Source organism: Chenopodium album, chromosome 15 (assembly GCF_948465745.1).
Source record: "Chenopodium album chromosome 15, dcCheAlbu1.1, whole genome shotgun sequence".
NCBI classification, from domain to species: Eukaryota; Viridiplantae; Streptophyta; class Magnoliopsida; order Caryophyllales; family Amaranthaceae; genus Chenopodium; species Chenopodium album.
Window position 1 is genome coordinate 47,615,414 of NC_137848.1, and position 11,746 is coordinate 47,627,159.

Genomic DNA, 11,746 nt, shown 5'->3' on the forward strand with positions numbered 1-11,746 from the left:
AGTTTTTTTTTTTTTTTTTAAGAAACATCTTTGGTAGATGCTAAGTAGAGTTGCCAAGAGTTAAACTAACAACATAAAATGATCTAGACTCCCAGCTGGGGAGATGGCTAGTGTTGGCATGATCTTTAGGAACTCTCATGGTGCATTTATTTTGGCTGCAACAAAGAACGTTGGTGCGTCTACTCCTGAGTGTGTGGAAACAATGGTTGTGCGGTATGCTCTTCAACTAGCAAGGAGATTTGGGCATGTAAGGTTGTGGGTTGAATCAGATGTCGCCAATGTCGTCATGGCGATCAATGCGAAGGAATATGGATTGTCTCCCATTAATGTTATATGATGATGTTAGATTTGATATGGCTTTGCTTGATTATTGTTCGTTCTCTCATGTTAAAAGAGGTTGTAACATTGTTGCTCACCTCATTGAACGATGGGATACAAGGGAAACTCGGAGTATGTATGTTCGGGTCCTTTCCCTCAAAGTATCACAACTTTGGCGGAACTGGATTTAATTTAATATAATTATTGGTAATTTTTCCTTCAAAAAAAAAAGATCTAGACGTAAAATAGCGGGATATTGATCCACTTAATGTATTTCAATTCCCAAAAAGAGGTCATCCTAGTTTCTCAAAATAGGAAATAAAATTTATTTTTCAAAAGGTTAAATTTGTAAAATTACAGGTATAATTGCTACTTACTAAATTAGCGATTTTACTAATTTAGTAAAATTACAGGTCTAAAAGTGCATTTTTTTCGGAGTTTACCATTTTAGTCCCAAACACTACAGTCAAACAGAACGGGATTCGTTCATAAACAAAGATCGGCTTAAAATCACCCTTTGTGCCTCTCTTCCCAATTCCACCCTATTCAGTTCAAGGGAACGCACCACCATGTCCTGCGGCAAGCCAACCTGCCAATCAGGAGGCTGCAGTAGCTACGACGACGAACAACCTCTCTCTCCCACCAAGCCTCCAATCACCACCAATGGCCGCCGCCAACCCCCCTTAAACCCTAACACATGCGTCAAGTGTAAGCTCAACGATGCCGTCGCCGGTGGTTCCGGCGGCGGCGATGACGGCCGTTTTTGCGCTGACTGCTTCCGTGGTTCTCTCTTCGGAAAGTTCAGGTTTTCCGTCACTTCTTCCGGCATGATTTCTCCCTCTGATAAGGTTCTCGTCGCTTTTTCCGCCGGCCCTTGTTCTCGGTAATTTTCTCTTGTTGTTGTTTCTTCATTGCTTAATCTCAGTTTATACTTTTTAGTAGAATTCTTTTGTTTGTGTGTTTTTGCTAGCATCACAGAAGCTTGATATTGTTGGTGAGTTGAGTAGCAAGTATTGTGATTTTATATTTGATACTGAAATCATGTAAGTGTGGATTTGGTTGTGGATTAATAGTGATTTAAAGTTCAGTTTCGCTGATTCGAGTTTAAGCTGCTAACGAACATATTGCTTTGCAATCTTTTAGGGAAATTAATTTTATCATGCTCTATAGAATGATTGAAATCAGGAATTTCATTCTGTCTCAAATTAGAGTACTTGGACTCTGACTTAGGGTATAAATGTTGGCATGTAAATCTAGTCATTCTCGTGTGATTCGTGCCCGTCTAACATAAGCCTGAACTTCTAATTCGTTGTTAGTTTGGTGCTTAGGAGGTATCTCTCATGATATGTACTGAGTATGATGAATAGAGATGCATTGAACTCTTCAAGATTTTGATTATATTAGTTTTTAGCATGTTAAGTCCTGGATCATTAATTAGACTACTAGAGTTATAAGTTTGCTTTTTAAAACAGGGTGGTAGTTTTCACCCTACGTGATAAGCAGTAGGAACAGATTTTACTTTTTTTTTTTTTTTTTTTTTTTTTTTTTTTTTTTTTTTGTGAAAATGCTCCGGTGCTTGTTTTATATTGAGTGTCACAAGGAGTTTTATCTGTTTAACTTATGATATTATGGTGTTTGTTGATACTAAATGCGAAAGTAAAATCTGACTGAATAGATTAGCCGATCACTTGAATCCTTAGCATATGTCAAGGTAGCAGTAATAGAAGATAACTGCTAGTGTTATTTCCTGTTCTGAAGAAGGAATTCTTATGTACCAGGGTGGCTTTACAGTTTGTCCATGAGATGCAAGATAAAGCTCAAAAGAACTTTGAAAAGAGTAGGGATAGGTCTCTTCCTGTGTTTGGGGTGGGGGTTGTTTATATTGATGAAAGCTCAGCTCGGCGTGTCCCAACTGCTGAAGCTGATGCAGCAATTCAACATATCAAGGCTGTTGTCAGTGATCTTGCCACGCCAGAAAAAACGTTGCACATTGCTCCTCTTGAGAGGATATATGACTTGAATCCTGCTGATGGTAGAGAGAGGCTGAGAATGCTTTTAGAAACTATCAGTGATAATACTGGTAAAGAAGATTTTTTGACGCATCTTCGTATGCTATGTCTACAAAAGGTTAGACACTGTTTGTTATCATTGCAGCAAGATTTATCATGGCAAAATTGGTTTTTTAAAGCTACGTGATGGCTCTTGTGCAGGTTGCTCTGGAAAACGGGTACACTCAGTTGGTACTTGGGTCTTGCACATCGACTATTGCTCGTCATGTACTTTCGGCAACTGTTAAGGTTGGTCTTTGTTTTTTTATCAGAGTTCTAACACATTTTTGGATCTTAGCTTAATTTTATGGGATTTTTAAAATTCTTTTCTACATTTTGGTGCAGGGCCAGGGCTACTCCTTGCCAGCAGATATGCAGTACGTTGATGCAAGATGGCATGTGCCTGTGTTGCTTCCACTTCGTGATTGTCTTGCACAAGAGCTCAATACTCTTTGTCAGCTTGATGGGTTTGTTAACTATATTCCTTCAGTGTGCTTACTTTTTTTTAAGGACCTCTATGCGTTTATTGTGTAGAAGCTCCTTTATGTCTTAGGTGCATATCATTCTCTTTCACGCTGATAACTCTCCTGTTCCATTTTTGACAGGGCAGATTAAAGACACTAGCGACAGTAAATGGTCCTCAGTCTGGAATCAATGCATTGGTTTCATCATTTGTCTCACTTTTACAGGTTAGAGAGTTAGGTATCTGTACTATTTCATGTGCAATTAGCATGAATCCTATCAGTATTTTAACAGATATTCTGCCCATTCAGGAAGAAAATCCTTCTCGGGAATGCACAATTGTGAGGACTGCTGGAAAGCTTACACCTTTCAGTTTTAATAGACTACCAGATGTTGATGACCCTAAGGCACGTCTAGCATCTCAAAGGCGTCAAAAGAAATTTAATATCAAGTCAGATGAGCATACTCCACCAGAATCGTTCTGTTCTCTGTGCAACAGCCCGCTTCATGCTTCTGACTCCTCAAGCTTAGGCATTATTTCTGGTGAGCAGCAGAGTGCCGAGACATTTGGAGCAACTTGCTGCTCAAGTTGCAGATACCAAATACTTCCTGACTACTCATTGTCTATGGACCAGTTCTATGCACTCTTACCCCAGCCAATAATGTCCAGAGCAGCAATCAGTGACGCCGCCAGTAACCATGCATTGCTAAGGCAAGTTTATCTAATTGCATTTTGTGCATTAAATCTTGCATAGTCAAATAATCCATTGAAATAGTGGTTAATACTTTGCATATGAGCTACTGTGTGCGTTTTTTATGTTCTGAAGTGTGATTGCTGGTTTGGATTAGTTAGTTATGTTGTTTGGTTTCTTTATTGATTTTTTTTTTTTTTTTTTTCCTTCTGGAAAGTCATTTATCTTAGAAACTATAATCCTTTTTAATAGGCATGGATTGGATGCATCTTATGTAACGAATGGTCAATGGATGACAGGCCAGTGGGTTTTTCCGAGAGTATAAATTGAACACTCCTCTCTGTTCGAATTTATGAGTGTTAAAACATATTGATGATCTTGTATATCAACAGCTGCCATGTTAGAAATTCATACTTTGTTTAGGTCTGAGAAGATTCAGACCTGTGTTCCCTTAATCACATGAAAATTAATCTGAGAGATCCACATAGAAAATGCCTTCAAAATGTGAATAATATGGTAGTTGGTACATAATATGGGAATCTCTGCTTGTAGCTAAGTTCCTGCCATCTTATTCATAGCTGTCAGGTTCTTTTGTTATCTTCTTCTTTTTTTTTTTTTTTTTTTTTTTTTTTTTTTTTTTTTTTTAGCTCTGGGGGATGCTGTGTTGCCATGTTGGGGATAGGGGGATGAGCGGAGAGGAGAAGAGAACAATTCAATAGTGCCTCTTGTTTTGAGTATTGTTCCTTGGGGAGAGGCACGCTTAACTCTTCTTCCTTTTATCCTGTTGATGTTAAATGCTGATGATCTCAATGACCTGTATACAGGGAGCAAATCCAGGATTTTCTACTTTCAGATAGTGAAGATGGAAGCTAAAGCTTGACAAACCAGATGGATGACTTGTCTCTGCACTGTTTGTAAAAGCCTTTGGTGATGTGATTTAGATGAATGATCAGGTCTCACGTCTTATAACTTGCTGTTTAATTGATTGGAGGATGTGCAAAGGCTAACAAGGTGCTGGCTACTGATGACAAGCTCCCTATATTTCTTGGCTTGGCAGATGCTGACCCTACATCAAAATCGTATGCTCAACTGTTATGGAGTTGATTCAACTCTGGCATTGAGGAGAGGGTAGACCTTCAAAGTACAGTGACAGTTTAGAAGCAGAAATAGCATTGCAGTATCCAAAAGTTGGTGTTTCTGCAGCAGCTGGTATTTTACTTGTTGCAAATTTGCAATCTATTTGTGATTCATTTCTGTTCTCTAGATTATGGTTTTGCAGAAACTAGAAGTTTTCTAGATTATTGCTCAATTTTGATAATCTTGTATGATAGATCAATCTTCCGAGATGGGTAATGCCGATGCATTAATTGTAATTTTTCTGACTGTTTTTTTGAAGTTAAAAGGGAGCCTGTTTGAAAGTACTTTGAGGTGAGAATAGCGTCATTCAGTCATTCAGCATATTACTCTCCTTGAAATTTCTGTTTCTTCAATATATTCTGCATTGAACTAGAATATTGGTTATGTAGTATTTTCTCCTTTTATCAGTGAAATAATGTGTTTTGATTAGAATTTAGAAGGAAATTATGGAGAGGAAGAAACAAATGGCAAAGTATATTGAAAGAATGAAAAAAGTATTATTCAGTATATAGTACTATTGTGACAGAGTGCATATAGTAAAATAGCCCAGAAATAAGATGATGTACAAGATAATAATAAATCAGACTACTAATGTTGTAGCAATAAGCAACTCTTTCCTTCATTTTTTATTTCCACTGATTCTTTCAATTCAGAGCAAGCCAAGTTTATATTGTCATCTTTCCTAACCTCTAAAAAAAAGCAGAGCTGAAGAGTGGAGCCATTTCCTACTCCCTTCACTCATGTGAACTGCGTACAAGTATGAAGTAGTTCCTTCACTATTCAGCTACTGAAATGTTGATTTACATGATTTAGCATGAAAAGAAAGGTGCTATGATAGTTGTATCAATTTCTAGCTTCTCTATGTTCTGAAGACAATGTGACTTGCATTGCACATGAAAATCTTGGATCTCTAATCAATATTACTATTCTGAATAGCAAGCATGAAATCTTTCAGGGTTGTTCTTCAAGTAAACAAAATACATTTCCTGCAATGACCGAGATACAAGATTTTGCCACTCACATTTGTAAACCTCCTTGTTATCTAACCTCTCACTATGCTTCAATCTGTAGACATTGTTCAAAAAGGGTCAATTAAAATGAAAAGGATAAAAATTAAATAAATAAGAAAATTGCTGTCTATTTGTTACTTGAACAAAGCAGATTACGTTGGCTGCAGATAGGCAAAAGGGGAGACCAAGAGCATCAAATAACATCTACAAATAACCACCAGTATACAGTAAGTAAATCTGACAAGTAGCCTACATAGTGCATATAATGCATTGATGCGGTTTTAACAGAAATTGCAATGTGTGATGTGCCAGGGTGATAAAATAATAACGAGTCAAGACTGGGGTATCTTGGTCCCACCAACTCAAACTTGAGCTTGGGAATTTCAGGCTCAACTTAAGCTCAAGCCTGAGTCATGCGTTCCAACTACAAAAATAAACTTTCAAGTTACTAAGAACTTGCAGCTAATATTTAGCAATGTTATCAAGTGCTCTGCTCATTTGTAAAATTTACTCCTATATTATACAACCTCTGTAAAAGGTAAAAGTGTATATGCTCACAACTGCTTAGCTCAATTAAGTCTCGAGCCAAGCTTACCTTTGCCAGGCTTTGACCAAGGCAAGCTCGAGTAGCTTGCAAGCATGCTAGGTTCATTATTACCTCTAAAGGTGCCTATGATGGAAGATTAAAAGTAACATGTTGTAGCTTGCAAGCATGCTAGGTTCATAATTACCTCTAAATGTGCCTACGATGGAAGATTAAAAGTATCATGTTGTAGCTTGCAAGCATGCTAGGTTCATTATTACCCCTAAAGGTGCCTACGATGGAAGATTAAAAGTATCATGTTTAATCCAAAACTAAAGGCAACTTTTGTTCTAGTGCAATCATGAAACAAAATAGCCCCCCAAAAATCAGTTTGAGAAATTGTACAGCAACAAATTTAAAGTCTTAATTCCAAAAAAAATGGAATTGACAGCACGAATCAAGAATACATCTCATGTTGTTTCAAAAAAAAGAATACATCTCATGTGGTCGTCCACAAAGATCCTCTTCATTTGCTGCTATCTAGTGCTACAAGTTCATGTAAACCCATTTCCTCCATACAGTCAATTTTTACTTCATCCATTTAAGTCAGCTTTAGTCTGCCTCGACTTCTTTCAAAATCTTCATAATCCCAAACTTCTACCTTCCCTATAGGTGCATACTCTGGCCAACTTTTCAAGTCAGCTTTAGTCTGCCTCAACTTCTTTCAAAATCTTCATAACCCCAAACTTCCACCTTCCCTATAGGTGCATACTCTGGCCAGCTTTTCACATGCCCAAACCAATGTAGGCAATTCTCCCTTAGCTTAAGCTCGACTACTCCAACATTCTTTTGAATATCTACATACTTAAATATTCAATTTCCCAGGGTGTTCGCACACATCTGTTTCACTATAAGCATTGTTGTTACACTCATCTTTTTAAATGCCCATCAGTATAACACCAGTCTAATTGTTATCCTGTAGACTTTCTCCTTTAATTTAAACCAATTGGCATGCTATGGTCGCATAATAACTTAGCCACCACACTTAATTCTATGAATCACATCCTGATCAGTATTTATATTTCTTTGTAAAATTGATCTGAGGTACTCAAAAAACTTAGCTAATGGCTATCTCCTTACCATCATATGTTACAACATCCTCACTCCTCTCTCTTACCAAAAGGAAACTAGACTTCTAATAAACATAGAAATATTCAATAAAACAAAAACATTGATAGAATATGGATGTATCCCAAAATTTTCTTACCCTTGATTTTCAAGGAAGCAGTGGGAAGGGGAATACATATATTGAAAATTGCTTGAAACAGGAACAGATTCTTCACATTCAGATCTGATGCATTCTAAAAAAAACTAGTAACTGGAGTAGATTTTTACATATTCTTGTTTCAATGTAATTTAACAAAGAACAAAAACTCAGTAATTGATATTCAATTATTCACTGACCTGCTGCTTCTATATTGTTTTTCCGCACCACACCCTTCTCTAACACTTTTGCCGTGGTTTCACAGGCTTAAGGTAGCAAGCCTGTAGACTAACCATCGACTTCAAAACCTCAACCAGCTTGGCTTCTATTTCTACCCCAGATGGCTCAAGAACTCTCAAAGCTCGAGCAACAGCTTCCATGGTACTCATGCACCCTTTAAAAGGTTCCTTCTTCAGAATGAGATCTGAATCATATATGGTCCCACCACCAACCTCAAAATCACAATCAAAACATACACGAGTAGCAAATTTCGATATAAATGGGAGACTCGCAAACATCATCTCCTTAGCATGTTTCCAAGTACCGTCAAAAACAATTAGAACAATCCCATTTGAGCACACACTATTCAATGATGATCTCCATTCATTTATTTCTATCGAAGGCATCAAATCCGTGCCTACATTAACAAAATTTAAAATATAAATCAACAGTAAAGATTATGTAAATAAAATTGCAGTCCACAGCTTTAGTCACTTCACTCGATCCAAGATATAGCAGTGCTGATAAATCATAGGTTCATAGATATATCTCTCCATGTACAAATTTGTTGAAACCTTTGCATAAACCATATAATTATACATTCGTCACAAAAATCAACTCAAAAACTAAGCACAAAAAACATAAAAATATATACTTTGTACACTCTTTTTATTTGAAACCGATGTTCCTTTACTTTGATCGGTATATTGGTTTAATGCAATTAAACAAGACATGCTTCGATTTAAAAACAATATCTTCCATCATGTTCTTTTGTTTGCATAATATATTCTTCTGATAAACATGTTTGAGTATTGAGGCATTCCCTCAAATTACGAAAATGTAATCCAATTAAACCAATGTCGTAACGAGGGCAAATACTAAAACGACTTATATTTTGAATAATTAATACAAGACGAAATCGTGTTTGGTAAGACTAGGGCTCTAAATGATCTAGTTCAATGCCATATAACTATATAAACATTGTAAAGTTCTTAAAAAAAAAAAAAAAAAATTATAAACATTGTAATAGTGCAAATAAATAAAAAAATTATTGTACCAAACACTCCAAATTACAAAATTCACAAATTTCATACTATACATATACATTATCTCACCAAATATTAACTCAAAAATTAAGCAAAAATCTATACCTGGAAAGAGAAAGACTGCGCGACGAATAGGGTCAAATTGAGCTGAATCATTGATTTCATGGTAGAGAGAATCAAGGGTTTGTGAGGAACCTTGGCGAAGTTTCCGACCAACAATGATTTCGCAATTTTGGAGGCATTTTGTGAGAACTGGAACTGTTGCTAATCTTTGGCGTTGTTCGTGAGGATGGTGTAGGATTACTATTTGGGTGTTGGTTGAAATTGGGTTTTGTGGTATTTTATCGCACAGGCAGACGTTCACTGGGCGGTCGCAGCCGCCGGAGCATATTTTCCGGCGTGTTCCGCCGGCGTCGGTGGGTGTTGGTGTTGGTGTTGCTGTGAATGGGAGTTGTTCTTCTTCCATTTGTTGAGTCGAGTCGTCATAAGTTCATAACTCATAAGCCCATTTGTTTTGAAATCAAATTTTGGGCCAAGTTCTGTGCTCATATGTCATTTAATGTTTTTGTTATTTAAAAAAAAAAAAAAAATGTCACTGTATTTTAAGGATTTTAGGTAAATAACGGCTTTAAAATGTACCCTATATTGAACTAACCATTTTTTTTTTCGAAACCAAAAAATATCACCCATTAATGTCAAAACAAATAAATTTTACCACTCTTCTCCAAATCCAACCAGTTTTCCGAATTAGTCCGGTCAGTTTAACACATGGTACATTTTGGGGTGTTTATTTACAAAAAATTCTAATTTTTAAAACTATTTTGATGATATTTTGATAATAAATAATCCCTACCTTATAAAAAATTCTAATTTAGTTTTAAAATGATGCAAATGAAATTTGATGATAGATTGATATGTATTCGTTTATAGGAGCGAGTTTCAGTTTCTCTAATTGAATTTTTTTCATTGACAAAAATGGTAAATAATCCCTACCTTATAAAAAGTATGAGATAATTTTTACAAATAGTATTTTGACAATTATATCCTTTAAAATGTTTATTTACTAATTTTCTCTCATTAATGTTAATTGCCTCTGTTTTTTAAACTCTTCAGAATAGTATACGGGCATTTATACCCCTAAAACATTTATTTACATGTTTTTCCTCATCGAAAATGTTGTCAATAACTAAATTTGTGACATAAGATCAAACCGAATTAAGAGCTCCCTAAAAATGACTAGGTATAGCGCGCATCACACGCGTTAGCCGTCCTGGTACTAAAAAAAATTATCAATATTTTACTGCTGTTTTGCTGCTAACGAACTCACCTTCTTCCTTTCGTCTATAAAGAGCTAGCTCCGTCTCCTTTTGTCTTCTTCAACCTTCCTTCTTCCTTTTTTGTTAGCAATGGCAGAGGAACCCCAACACCACAACAAACACTATGCTTAATACCATAACAAACTTCAACCCCAATATTGCATCAGTGCCATGCATGAGCTGAATCAATTTCCGAAGGAAAATAATGTAACCATTTTTCTTTATTATCTTTATTGAACTTTTCTGAAATATTTCTTACCGACTTGATTTTGATTTAAGATAATTTTTCATTTTTTCTCGCTTAATTGACATGTTACCAAGTATGTGATATGATGTGGCAAATGAGGTAACACTTTGAGAAATGGAGTATTTGGGTTGTTCTACTCTCATTACACCTAGGGGTGAGCAAACCGGGTACCCGGTCAAAATTTTAGGACCCGGACTTGGAATTGGTTGGAACCGGGTCCTAAAATTCGGAACCGGAATTGGAATTGGTTTAACCGGCTCCTAAATTTTAGGGATTGGAATTGGAACCACTGGGTACCGGTTCCGGTTCCGGGTACCCACTTATGTATGTAATTGTTAAAATATAATACAAATTATAATTCTTATTTTAGTTAGTATCATTATTAGTGTTTAATACTTATATTTATATATGCATAAAGCTATTTGTATTCATGTTAGGTATTAATAATACTTTTTTTATTGTACAAATTAGATACATGTAACATCTTTTTATTATTTAAAATTTATTTAGTTTAGGATATATTGGGTAACCGGGTACCCAACCGGTTCCGGGTCCAAAAAGTTGAGAATTGGAATTGGAATTGGTTATAACCGGGTCCTTAATTTATTACCCGGAATTGGAACCACCGGGTCCAATCTCGGTTCCGGACCCGCCAGTTCCTAACCGGTTCCGGTTCCAATTCCGTGTACCCGGAATTTTTGCTCACCCCTAATTACACCCACTTTGAAATACTCCTCTCTTAAAGTGTCACCTCATTTGTACTATCTCATACTCCTCTCACATTTGAATCCAACACTTTTACATACTTACCCTCACACTTACCTACTTCAAACACAATTCTTCCTATTTACCATATATTTACAAAATATTTACCGACTTCTAAAGTACGGAATAAATATCACCATTTACCACAAAAACAACTATTCTCATTGTAAGTGTTTGAACTCTCAATTAGAACTGGCAAAGTGGCAATCTTTATTCGACCTGAACGACCGACTCGTGACCCGAAACTTGACCTGAAAACAATGACCTAAAAACTGATCCAAAACCCGAATCTACCCTACCTGACCCAAAAGTGGAGCTAACTTGATCTTGACCTAACCCAAAGTTGATTTGATACCAAAATGAGTCGACCCGAAGTTGACACAATTTGATTTTAACCTGAATTACTTGACCTGAACAGACCTGATACTTGAAATGCCCCAAACTATAATTACCTAACACCCGAACTAAAAATGTCTGGTGCCATGAATGACTCAAACTGTTTCATCCCAACTGTAATTGAACTCACAAATCGAATAAAATTATTGATTTGAGCATGAATATCAACACAAAATGAACAACCCGAACATAACCCAATCCAAACCTACTTGACCCCAAATTGACTTGATTTGAACATACTCGATGCGAACTCGGGCAATACCCAACCCAAACATACCCATAACTCGTATTGACCTGACTCGA

At 36.3% G+C, this 11,746-nt stretch overlaps 2 protein-coding genes across 3 annotated transcripts; one reads left to right on the plus strand and one right to left on the minus strand.

Moving 5' to 3' along the window:
- Positions 1 to 794: 794 nt before the first annotated feature.
- LOC145583235 (cytoplasmic tRNA 2-thiolation protein 2-like) lies at positions 795 to 4,972 on the plus strand. 2 transcript variants are annotated; one of them, XR_014100091.1, is made up of 8 exons: positions 795 to 1,201; positions 2,097 to 2,445; positions 2,529 to 2,615; positions 2,712 to 2,833; positions 2,977 to 3,055; positions 3,140 to 3,544; positions 4,349 to 4,473; positions 4,578 to 4,972. XR_014100091.1 is itself a non-coding variant. In XM_081640423.1 (7 exons), exons 1-7 carry the CDS (start codon positions 888 to 890, stop codon positions 4,391 to 4,393), a joined length of 1,401 nt encoding a protein of 466 aa, XP_081496549.1. In that variant the 5' UTR covers positions 795 to 887; the 3' UTR covers positions 4,394 to 4,972. The 2 variants fall into 2 exon arrangements, 1 of the variants encoding a protein (XP_081496549.1); XM_081640423.1 differs by having other exon boundaries at positions 4,349 to 4,972.
- A 219-nt stretch (positions 4,973 to 5,191) lies between these two features.
- LOC145583236 (tRNA-uridine aminocarboxypropyltransferase A-like) lies at positions 5,192 to 9,228 on the minus strand. Its single transcript, XM_081640424.1, has 3 exons — positions 8,825 to 9,228; positions 7,655 to 8,091; positions 5,192 to 5,722 (listed from the first exon to the last, which is right to left on the minus strand). The coding sequence occupies exons 1-2, from the start codon at positions 9,183 to 9,185 to the stop codon at positions 7,694 to 7,696; spliced, it is 759 nt and encodes a 252-aa protein (XP_081496550.1). The 5' UTR covers positions 9,186 to 9,228; the 3' UTR covers positions 5,192 to 5,722; positions 7,655 to 7,693.
- Positions 9,229 to 11,746: the final 2,518 nt, after the last annotated feature.